Source organism: Garra rufa, chromosome 23 (genome assembly GCF_049309525.1).
Source record: "Garra rufa chromosome 23, GarRuf1.0, whole genome shotgun sequence".
NCBI classification, from domain to species: domain Eukaryota; kingdom Metazoa; phylum Chordata; class Actinopteri; order Cypriniformes; family Cyprinidae; genus Garra; species Garra rufa.
In genome coordinates this window covers 16,552,190-16,564,892 of record NC_133383.1, presented here as the reverse complement: position 1 = coordinate 16,564,892, position 12,703 = coordinate 16,552,190, and the positions used below count along the sequence as shown (strand labels likewise).

The following is a 12,703-nucleotide window of genomic DNA, read 5'->3' as shown; positions in this document are numbered from 1 at the left end:
TTCGGCCGTAGGCACGAGGCAGCAGGTAATCACAGTGTGCCAGTATACAGCCGTATCTCAAGTCTATGAGTGTGATATTGCGTTTATACAACAGTTCGGCGGCACGAGTGTATAAATAAACAAAAAAGTCCTCTTTTGTGCGGTCGACTTCCTTCCGCCACAGATTCAAATCAAAGTTTGAACAGCTGAGCCCAAAGCCTCCATTACTAATTCCAAAGCATCACTTTAGAACTAGTAATGAAAGAATGTTGAGTTGTATCACTGAAAGCTTACTGTATTACTACAGTAAAAGCTCACAGTATTGGAGTATTATGAGAGAGAGAGATGGACTGTGCAAGTGTGATTAACAAACCTGATACAGATGTAGGTAGCCATCAAAAAAGCCATCAAAAAAGTTGCTAGGCAATTCAGTCAAAAATTACAAAGGCAGCGTTCTGATAAACAGCATTGAATTTACATAAACTTGAGATTTTGCCAAAACGATCTTCTCTGGAACAAATAATATATTAAAACAGAAATATTTATAAAATGATACTGAAATTGAAGTACCGCAAGCGGAGTGATGCGATTACAAACTGCAATAGCTGTTGGAGTTCTTATATTGCTCTAATATCACACTCCTATTAGCCAATTAGAGTCGAGGACCAGAAAGAACTGTTGCATATAAATAAATATATAGATGTTGTGATGAAGTGCGATTTGTGATATATAGAAAGCTGAAGTTGTAAGATATAAAGTAGCATTCATTTGAAGTTGAAGGATCTAAATTAGCTGTTGACATATATTCTCATTTATCCATTAAGAACTTTTAACATTCATGGAAGCACGAAAGGTTCTTTATAGTGGACACACAAACAAAGGTTCTGATCTGTTCTGAAACCTTTAAGACTGTAGTTAAAAGTTTTTGTCAGTGGACTAAGCAAGACTTTGTCATACTCTATACTAAAAAACTATTTTCTCACTACAGTGAGACCACTCATATCAGGAGCAGAACTTCCACACACATCTTGATTTATTGTGTTTTGCTTTGTTCTGACCCTCAAGCTACCTCTAGTGCTAATGTTTCTGTTAGGACTGTTCTAGTCTTTCCACTGATAGACTGAGACTAAAAAACATCTTTAGCCTAACCCATCACAACATGTCTGTGGCATATGTACATAATATAAACCTGTGGAATCATCTCTCAATCTACTTCTGATTGGTGTATTGAGATAAAGCTGCTCATAACGACAGGTCTAGGATTAGTTTCTCTAGGCCTGCACGATTAATCGTTTGTAAACCGAAATCGCGATTTGAATGGGTGCGATTTTCAAATCGCAAGAGCTGCGATTATTATATATATTATATATTATTTCGATCAAATATGGTAACAAGCATATACGTAGTTTTAGACAGGTCGCTTCAAGTGCATATTACGTCTTTATGGGTATATTACGTTTGATGCAGAGTTTAACCAATAGGGGGCATTTTAACACTGCATGTAGAGACATGCACAGGATGGATTTTTCAGTCCCACTCCCGCAGAAATATATGTTATCTCGTCCCGCCCACGACATTCATGTTTTGTGCCACTCCCGTCCGCAAAAGCCCGCATAAAAGTAACCTATATAGATTTTTTTCAGTACATCAGTTGAATTTACACAAAACAGTTCTGTAACATCTCGTAAGTTTCACAAAACCCCAGCATAAATGCTCCTGAAAAAATATTTGTTATATAAACATCAACATTCACAAACCACTGTTATTCTTAACAGAAAAGCAAGCACGAGCTACTGCATGCATCCATAGCAGAATGCAAGCAAACAAAGCTCTTTTAAAGTTGACATCTCAGTTCATACACAATCTCATAAAGCTCTAACACAATGAATATTATGCACAACGAATCTTTCACAATGTCTACACTTTGTGTGTTTTAATTTGTGAGCACGCAATATTCAGCACTGTGCAAGAATTTTTGAGCAGTGAGTGGATTCTAACTTAAACACCTCTGATTGGCCAATGCGTTGCTCACACTGCAAACAGGTTTTGAATCGAAACTGTCTATCCTTGTGCTTACTAATCATAGTTGTAAGTTGTATACTAGTTGTTCTTGCTGCTTTTGTGCAATAGATGAACATTTTATGTTTAGATATTTCTATTTTGTGGGAGTCCCACAAATCATTTTATTTTCCCGCATCCCACACTCGCCCATCAAGTTTTGTCCTGCGCCGCATTCTGTTGCATTGGGTCTGTCCCGCTGTACTCCCGTAGCAGTGCAGGTCTCTACTGCATGTACTGACTGAACGAGCAAATAACATTAACGCCATTTGGAAAAGATGAGCGGGAGCAGCGGCACAACTTCCCAACAAAGTGTGTTTTAATGTAGGTTATCGTCAGTGTTTTACTGATGTAAAATTGTTTACAGTGTGTTTGGATTCCTAAAAGTTTAAGGTTTTATATAAAATTGTTAATTTAATTTTAATTTAAGATACTGTAGTTATTTTCTTAATTTGTCAACTGACAACTTTATTTTAAAAAATGGCAACAATGTTTAAGAGGTTTTAAATAAACACAGTGTAGCATACTTTGTGATTATGCTTGGGCTTTCTTTGGTGCTGTTAAAACCACCATATCAAACCTGTAGCTCTTTTATGAAAAAGTAGTAAATCGCATTTTAAATCGCAAATCGCAATCTTGATCAGAAAAATCGCAATTACATTTTTTGTTCAAATCGTGCAGCCATGTTTCTCCTACCCAAATCCAAACCTTACCTATATGTATATAATGGGGAAATCTGACTCTAGATCAGTGGCAGCGGAGAAAAATGTCTTTAATTTCAAATATTCCAGAATGCATTTCATGGAATAAAAAGATTACTTTTATTTAAATACTCAAATACCTCAGTTTATCCTTAAGATTTTGTAATTGAAAAAGATCAACATTCAGCTATGTCGACAGAGCTTCTGAACAATCCTGAAAAATTAATATGCAGGTTTTCACTTCAGCTGTAAAAGTTGACAGAAAAAAAGAACGAAACATCCCTCACGTCTTATTTCTTTCATTAGGCCTCACACATAAATGTCAACACAGATAACGTCCTATTCCTGCAAGCTGGCTGACATTAAATGACACACCGTGCACAGACTTTTATATTGCTTTCTCTGCAAAGTGATCTTGCAGGCTGAATCTTTTTCTTTTCTTGCCTGACTCGATTACAGCTGTAGTTTCCATTATAACAGATGAATTAAAATGCAGCCGGTGTCCTGGATGTCGGGTTGTGGCGGAAGACATGAATACGTAGTAAACGTGCGGGATTTACTCTCAGCTGTGCTGAGCTGCTTGACATTATTTGATGTCAGTTCCAAAATCTCTTCAAAAAACTGCCCTAGATTTACTTTCTTCAACTGAAGTTTGACATATTTATAAATATCTAATTGAAAGAAAATCATGAAGATTCATGTGTGGAGCCACTGCCTACTGATGGATAGAACATCCAAGATTATCATAAAAATTGTATATTGAATGAGACTGATTGAGATGACTTCTTATTTGCACACCAAAATTAGGTCGACTCTCATAAGATACTATAGATAATTCAGCCCAATCATTTCAGTCCATGACCCTGAGTGAGATTCAATGTAAGAGACAGTTCACCCAAAATCATGTCTGCCATCATTTATTCACACTCAAGTTGTTCCAAACCTTTCTTTCTTTCTTCTTTGGAACACAAAAGTAGAGTTTTTAAACCCAAAAGGGACTAAAAGCACCATAAAAGCATCATAAAAATGTGTGGGAAGGACTGAAATTAAACTCCATGATCCAAGAGCTTTCTGATCCTGCATAGACAGCAACGCAACTGAGATGTTCAAGGCCCAGAAAGGTAGTAAGGACATTGTTAAAATAGTCCATGTGACATCAGTGGTTCAACCCTTATAAAGCTACACAGGGTCAGAAAACTCTCAGATTTCAGCAAAAATATTTTAATTTGTCTAAAGATGAAAAAAGGTCTTACTGGTTTGGAACGACATGAAGGTAATTAGCAGTAATTAATGACAGAATTTTCATTTTTGAACTATCCCTATTGAGAATGTTTAATGCAACAGCATTGCAAAAAAGGAAGGCTTCCTTTACCTTTTCCGTCACCTTTTGAAGACCGGAATTTCCACAGAATGCTGGGTTCAGGTCGTCCGATGGCCAGACACATGAGGCTTACGTTACTGCCCTCGTTCACTGAAACATCCGCAGATATGTTTACAATCCTGGCAGGAACTGCAAGAAACCAACATAATGCAACACTGTAATCACACATTTGATAAAACATCTGCACAAAAGTGATTAATCATCAATTGACAATAACTCATGACATCACCAGTACCGTGAGGATTTTTTCAATGTATTGTTAGCTTTAATCAGGATGAATGTATTTTTCACTCTGGTTTTAACAGACGTGTAAGGCTGAATCCTGTTCACTTACGCAATTTGCAAGCAGCAGATGCAAGTTACATTCACTTTTTCTGTTTTCCCTAGAAAATTCTTATGCAAAAGTCTTGCAACAATTTCCAGGGCATGTCGCTATCTATATTTTATTAGGCTGTATGATTTTATAAAGAAAAACAAACATAATACATGCAGTGTAAAAAAGCAAAAGAAAAAGATTTTATAAAAAAAAAAACAGATGCCAGATTATTGTGACTTTGTGGTGACGTTGAAAATTTGTACTACTGGGGTCTACTGTAGTACATACATAATGCAGTAAAAACAGTAATAACTGCTTTCTATTTTTATATCCATTAAAATGTCATTTATTCCTGTGATAGCAAAGATCATTTCCATCAGTCATTTTGTCACTGCTGCTCAAAAAACATTTCCTGTGCTGATTAATATTTTTGGTGGACAAATTTTTAGGATTCTTCACAAGGCTGTAGGTAATCACAGCACCCTGATATACAGCCATATCGCACTGCTACGAGTGTGATATTGCATTTATACAACAGTTCACCAGCACAAGTGTGTAGACACATAAGAAACAACAACAGAGTGTATTTAAAAACCCTCTTTTGTGCAAAACTACTTACTTCTGCCACAGATTCAAATCTCAGTTTGACAGTCTAACAGCTGACTAATTTGAAAACATCACTTTAGAACTAGTAACGTAGGAACACTGAGTTGCTTCATTAAAAGCTTTTTGTATTACTCTCTTAAAAGCTTACTGTATTATACAGAGAGATTGATTGAGCAAGTGTGATTACCTGCATCTGATACAGCATTCATTCTTCAGCTCAATCTCATATTCACAATAAAACATTAGTTTGAATGTCTGCTGAGGAAAGTGATAACTTTGTTGTACTATCCTTTCAACTGTTAAGGGTGATTTCTGATGACAGCGCTGCTCAGTGCATTTGTTGGCTGCGTCTTACAATGTGTTTCAGCCTGTTTTAGTCTCTTTCAGTATAAAAGTCTTTACTAGTGTTGTCAAAAATATCGATATTTCGATAAGTATCGATATTGAAATATCTGAACGGTACCAACACTAATTTCCCGAAGTATCGATACTAGCCGAGCTGTCACTTTCACCTCTCTGCAAAGGCGCGTTGACAAACACCACACGTGACCGCAGTGCCTGTCTCGTCTCATTCAAGTGAAGCGAACAGAAAGGCGAGTGCGGCGCCCCCGCGACCGGCTTTGTTTGATAAAGAACACAGCAGGAGTGCTATCTGGAAATATTTTGGATATAAAACAAATGAACATGGAAAGCCGAAGTACACAAGCAAGCCAATATGTAAGAGTTGCTACAGGGCAGTGCTAACAAAAGGCGCTAACACCACTAATTTCGCAAAGCACCTGAAAGACAGACACCCGGATCTATATAAAGAATTGAGAGAGGTTGGTAACTGTTCTCATTTTAACATTACTGAATCATTAAATAAGACTGCCTATTATTGTTGCTGATATGAGTGTTGTCCCGTTTTTTACCGAAGTTCGTTAATAATCTGATTGAGGAATCTTAGACGAGTAAATTCTTTAACTGCGGTCAAATGTAAATTAACTGTGGTTATTTAACTTAATTTTAAAAAAAAAATCATTACTTAAATTCTGCAATTTGTCGTAATGTCTATTCAGTGAACTACTGAGCATTGTTTTCGCGTGTGATGCACGCATGTTCGCTTGCGTGGATCGGTGATTATGAATCATCTGTGATTATCTATTAACCAACATTTATGAACGATGAGCAATGCATTTGTTACAGTATATTTTAATCTTTGATAACGGTAGGTAATAAATATACAACGGATCATGTTAGCTCTGGTCCAATAAAAAATATCAACAGATAGAACTTTGGATTTTAATTAGTTCATGTATTAGTAAAGTATAGTTTAAATTAACTTTTAACTAAGATTAATACATTTTTTGGAAGTATTTTTCATTGTTTATTCATGTTAACTAATGTTAACAAATATCTTTTACCATTAACTTAAGTTCTAAGATTAGTTAAATAGTTCAGTTAATTTTAAAAGTGTGGTCTAAAAAGAAAAGAAAAAGTTTACAACCTACACTACTAGTTGTATTTGAACAGCAAAGAAAGTATGAAGCAAACTCAAATGAAGCTAAGAAGCTGACCAGGGCTGTAGCAGTGTACATATGCACATACCTCATTGTCATGTTCTAGACTTGTTATATTTATCTTTAAATTAAAACAGAAATTTACCCCCTTAATATTGTGGCTGTTTTTTTTTTTCTGTGGTATCGAAAATAGTATCTAATATCGATATTATTCAAGGTATCGTATCGAAGTTAGAAATTCCAGTATCGTGACAACACTAGTCTTTACTGTAGAGCAGGGTTCCCCAAATCTTACCCTGGAGGTCCAATGCACTGCAGAGTTTAGCTCCAACCCTGATCACACTTACCTACCTGTTATTCTCTAATGATCCTGAAGACCTTGATTAGCATGCTCAGGTGTGTTTGATTAGGGTAAGAGCTAAACTCTGCAGGAAAATGGATCTCGAGGTCCAGATTTGGTGATCCCTGCTGTAGAGTCACTCATAAAATCAGTCTCTTTTCACCATCTAATGGCAGAACAATGTAACTAATCACAAACACAGGTGGTGTTTTCCCAAAACTAAATACTATAATTAAATACTACTAGAATTATATAAAATATTTATTGAATAATACTACAATACAGCCATCATAAGTTACCAGGCAATTCAGTCAAAAGTACAAAGACAACGCTTTGATATACAGCATTAAAATTACATAAAATATAACGGCATGAAATTTTTCCCTCAGTCAAAAGTATTTGCTCTGGAACAAATAATAGATTAAAGAGACCAAGTGGTAAGACTGCTCTTGGGAAGTTCATGAGCGCTGAATGGCTCACATCTTTTTTTAAATATACGTCATCTTTATTAACAAACTGCATATTTGAAGTCTAAACAAGTACATTTTAGCCTAAAAACTCTTACAACTACATTTGTGACACAAAAACATCATTATTTTTAAAATTATAGTGAATTTGGGCAATCGCCATGACACTCGCTGTGAGAAATACCGCAAGCTAACAGTGAGTTCCGATATCACTAGAATATAATACTCTTACCAGCCAATATATATACACAAGTTATATATTTTTTATTCTCCAATCCATAAAGACAAGTGTATAAAATATGATTCTAAGTTAAATGCTCTAAATGCTCTTTTTTTATTCTGGTATCCAATGTCTGTTCTTTATAACAATTCATAACATTAATAACACTTTAATTAGGTGGTTATATTCTAACATTGAATTTGATTTAAAATGTACATCCTTGTGAAATTGAAATTGAAAGCGATACAATAATTGAATTGAGTGTACATCATTCAAATGATTCTTTAAGCTTTGTAGATAAATCTTCACTCAGTTCATTAGATTAACACCTCAGTATTACATGCTGTGGTTTGATTGACGTGATGAGACGAGTGGGTCATGCTTTGTTAAGGTAATGTTGTTTATAACTTGACTGAAACTGGAAATGGTACCCAGACAGTCTGTCAGGTTTCTTGACTGTGTTCCATGTTTCAGTCTGAATAAACCAACCAGCCAGTATCTCAGAGATATTATTTAGTTGGCGTCCTATCGGGCTTGCCTCATACAGGAGCCCGCTATCGGTGTTTGCTGAAAAAGTAAATATTTTATGGTAAATTCTGCTTACTGAAGTTTTAGTGAGTCATCCAAGCAGGCACAAGAATTTTCTTAAGGGATGTCACACACACACACACACACACACACACAGGTACATCAATGTGCACAAACAAACACATTCCAATATGACTGAATAATTGATCTGCAAAAGAAGTCTGGACTGCAAGCAAAAGAAAAAAAAAAAACAGCTGCTAACATAGATACTGAGGTCAGACTCTTCCAAGCTTCTGCAGTTTGACTGCTGATTCGCTTGCATGCCGTTAAATATTTAGCATATTAATGGGAATGATTCAGACAAATGTGTAATGGAAAACATTAATTAATTTAGTTTCAAATAAATCCAGTTATCCACGTTAGCCACTAGTGTATGACAATATTGTCTTATCTATCAAATCATAACAGCAGGGGGAAAGTCCTGATGGGACTAATTAAATTTTTATTCCAGAACAATCATTTTCTGCTTGTAATAAAATTGAAAATACTTCTAAAGAACAAGTTTCATGAGTTATAGCTTAAGTGAGTTTGTGTGTGTGCATGGCACAAGGTTGAAGCAATAAAACTGGCCAAAATGAGTCATCATTCAAAAGAGTCTGTGTATATTTGTCTCTGACAGGGTTATTTAATGTCTTAAATTAAAACCATAAAACGTCAAGTTCATTACTTAAAATAAAATAAAGTGTAAACTTAAATACTTCTTTTATTACAGCTATTGCAAAAGCAGTATCTTATTTTCAGTGTTTAACTTAATATACTAAAATACCTAAAACTAAAATTAAAGTAGAAATTAATAAAAAGTAGACATGTAAAACAAACAAAAACTAATACAAATGACAAAAACACACAGAAAATATAATAAAAATTGATTCAAAATATAAAAGTAATAATTATAATAATATTCATTACAATATGATAATTAAAATAACTCATTTGTGATTTTCTTTTCTATGAATTTTAAATTATTTTTGGAAGGGAAAAAAATCTGATTGCAAATAAACTGACCCATTTCTGCTCATTTGTTCTGCATTATTCTGTATTCAAGCAGGTGTTAATATTAAAATTATTATTTTTTTAAATTCACTAAATAATTGTAAATACTATTTGTTTCAGAAATACACCAAATTATAAAAGAAAACCGCAAACAGGGATTTATTTAAAAAAACAGCTACTAAAATAAAGTTATGCTCTAAAAAAGAGTTAAAAACAACCCAGCGTTGAGAGAAATATGGACAAACCCAGTGATTGGGTGATCCCAGTGAATGTTTAACCCAGCCTTCTGGGTAGTTGAATTTTACTCAATTATTGTTTAAAAATTACTATATGGATGGCTTAAAATAAACCCAAAATAGATTGGAAATTAAAAATCAGACACATAATTACTAGAGGGATCAGTAACATTTATTATTAAGCCGTTTAAAAAATGTTTATTATTCAGTTATTATTTATTCAACCTATTAATAAATGTTCATTTATTGAACATATTAACAAATGTTAATTTAAGCAAGAAATATAATAATTTTAAGCAATAGTTGAGCTAAATAACAACCCAGAAACCTGGATTAAACATTTAACCCAACCGAAATTCAGAACCTCTGAGGTAATTTTTCCATGTCGGTTACTTTGTTTGTTTAAGCCTGTTAATACTTTCCCATTAATAACATAATATCGCGGTGTGTGTAGTCAGTGCTATACGGATGTTTATGAACTTTGCACTTACGTTTTTTTAGTGCAGCGTCTCGCACGTGAGTGTTGCCAGGTTTTTATGATCCGGGGGGTAAAATACACATTTTTCGGCAAGGTTCCCCCGGTAAAATTTGCATTACAGGGCCTAAATATTACATTATTGGTGTTGCTTCGCAAAAACATGAAAAGCAACCCACGGCAACAGGGTTAAAGTAGCCCAATTCCGCTGGAAAACAGTGGACTTGGCAACACTGATGACGTGTCAAGTTAACAGAATTTAAACTTTTACACACTCATCAATGTCAGTTCCAAAACAGTGGACCAATCAGAAGACCACAGAGGCTCATGTTTACTGTAGCAGGTTGCCATGGCAACTTTTGTATTTGACTGCATTTTTTTTCGTTTCAGACGTGTTCTGTGTGAATGGCCAGTAAGAAACTACAGTAAATACATAGAGTGACAAGATTGCTGAGAAGAAGATCACATGCAAAATGAGACAAATTTACATCTAGGGATGCTCATATTGACCGTTTAACCGTTAACCGACAGTAAGAATTTTAACCGATTATTACTATCAGTTAAACGGTTTAAAAGGGTTTTTTTTCTATTCTTTTTTTTTTTTTTACGTTTGCTGCATGGTGAAAGAAATAATGCTATTTGTAAGTTATCTGTTTACTCACGCGCGCGTGTCGACACGTGCAGTGTGGCTGTACAGACATATTTCGCTTCACCTTTACTTAGTAAACAGATGTAGTATATGCAACTCAATGGCAAGTGGCGTTATTGGGTTATCAGAGAAGGAATCCGTGAGTGAATGTATTCAAATTCTGAATGAATTATAGACTAGAAAGTGCGCAATAGGCGCTCCCTTTACAATCACTGGAAAGCTATCACTCTCATCCTAGAGTAGTTCATCGCAATCTAATAAAGTTATTAAAAAGTAATAAAATAACCTTTACACTGCACAATTAATCTCTTATTTATATAATGCCAACACTTTCTTTGTTTTAATAAGAGAGTTCGCGAAAGTGTAGAAATCAGCAAAACTGAAACCGGCACATTGGTTGGTGAGTGGATTGAAACATAGCCTCCTCTGATTGGCCACAGTGATAATCAAATCAACATACATGTCTGTGATTGGCTATTGCTGAACGCTGTAAAACACACGCTTCTCCACACGCATATGACAGTGGATGGAAGTCCCGAACCGCAAATTGAAAGGGTTTTTGTGATGGTGTTTTTTTTCAGATTTTCTCTATTCTAAGCGCTGCTGATGCGTGATAATTTAAGTATATGTCAATACAGTTTTTGTTGTTGCTCTGTATGCTGCTGTTTGCACGTTAAAATAAAACATTTGCTTGTATTTTTAATGTATCATCACAGATACTCGTGCATTCTATTTTTATTTTAAACTAATTTATTATTAATGTTCGGATAATGAGCAGCGGTTGTCGGTCAGGAAAATTAACCGAAATGAGCATCCCTATTTACATCTATAACTATGAGGGCCAAAAAATCAGTAACACAAGAAAAATAATAATCTTTCATTATCCATAAAATGTTCAATCTATCACGATTTTGATTTTAGGTTATATAGTCCAGCCCTATTAGTAACCCCCTACAACTGATATGTGTGCATGTGTTTGTACATACAGTGAGGGTAAATAAAGTGACTGTACCTCAGCTGTATTCCAGAGAGCACAATCACAGCAAAAGATGTGTAAGAGAGCCCTCCGCTTCTTTCTAGTGAATATTTTATCCTGTGACGAGCACTTTCTTTGAGTCACTGTGCTTTTTCGCCATCCCGCATTCCCTGTGTTCTCACCACTTCCCTCCCTCACATCAAAGGTATTGTTTCATCCCTGTATCTCAATCTATAATTGATGGCTTTGGCTTTCTAACCATGAATCCCAAATTCAGGCCACTGTTTCAAACAGACCAGTTTGAGCTCCTCAAAAAAGAGAGAGGACAGAGTTCAGAACAGAATCACTATGCTAACATCTTCCAAGTCGAGTTATATAACTCAGGTTACCTTTCCCCATGAGCGCATGTGTTTGTGGTAAACTGCTGAAAATAAATCCATCATTCTCAGCCACATGACAAACCTCAATCATCCTCAAGTTCATGATGAAGTATCATTCTGTCTCATGCGTGCCCAAATTCCCACCATCTCTGAGCAATACCTGTACTTTTAATTGGCCGTGCACTAGGCTAAAATAACTGCAGAAGGCAGGAAACCCACAGAAATCAGTGGGAGAAAAACTCATTTGTGAGCTGCCTCTGGTGATATAGCTGCCGCTAATGTTTCACCCGGGCAAATTGCACTGGCTTCGGCTCTACATTTATATTCTCATAACCCTACTGAATCTTTCCAATGGCTCATTACTGCTCTTTAAAATAGAAAAAAGATCCTGATGCAATGCTGAAAACTGAAGCATACTATATAGAAAACCGCAACAAGGGACTGGAAAAGCAGAAACCATAAAAATATGGCAACAAGGGAATGTTGAGTTTGACAAAAAAGTAATCGTAAGGGGAAAAAATACACTTATTTTTTATTGTATATATATAGAGAGAGAGAGAGAAAGAGAGGAGAAATATTTTTTAATCTTAATGTGTTTCTGAAAGCACAAAAAAGTAATCATAGAAAAAAATAATATACACTTTATATATATATATATATATATATATATATATATATATATATATATACACACACACACACACACACACACACACACACACAAATATATAGTATATTGTTATAAATATTATTTCTAATATTCTATACATTATTATACATTTACATTATTATATATTTATATATTATTCTAAACATTATTAAAAACTCTCTCTCTATAT

At 34.9% G+C, this 12,703-nt stretch overlaps 1 protein-coding gene across 2 annotated transcripts in view; it reads right to left on the bottom strand.

Annotated features, from left to right (window-relative positions):
- The window catches only part of opcml (opioid binding protein/cell adhesion molecule-like), a 245,374-nt gene that overhangs the window by 45,470 nt on the left and 187,201 nt on the right, over positions 1-12,703 (bottom strand). For both annotated transcript variants that reach the window (XM_073829184.1, XM_073829183.1), the window contains one exon: positions 4,111-4,248. In XM_073829184.1, coding sequence (XP_073685285.1) covers positions 4,111-4,248 — 138 coding nt within the window. The remainder of the gene's footprint in view (positions 1-4,110; positions 4,249-12,703) is intronic.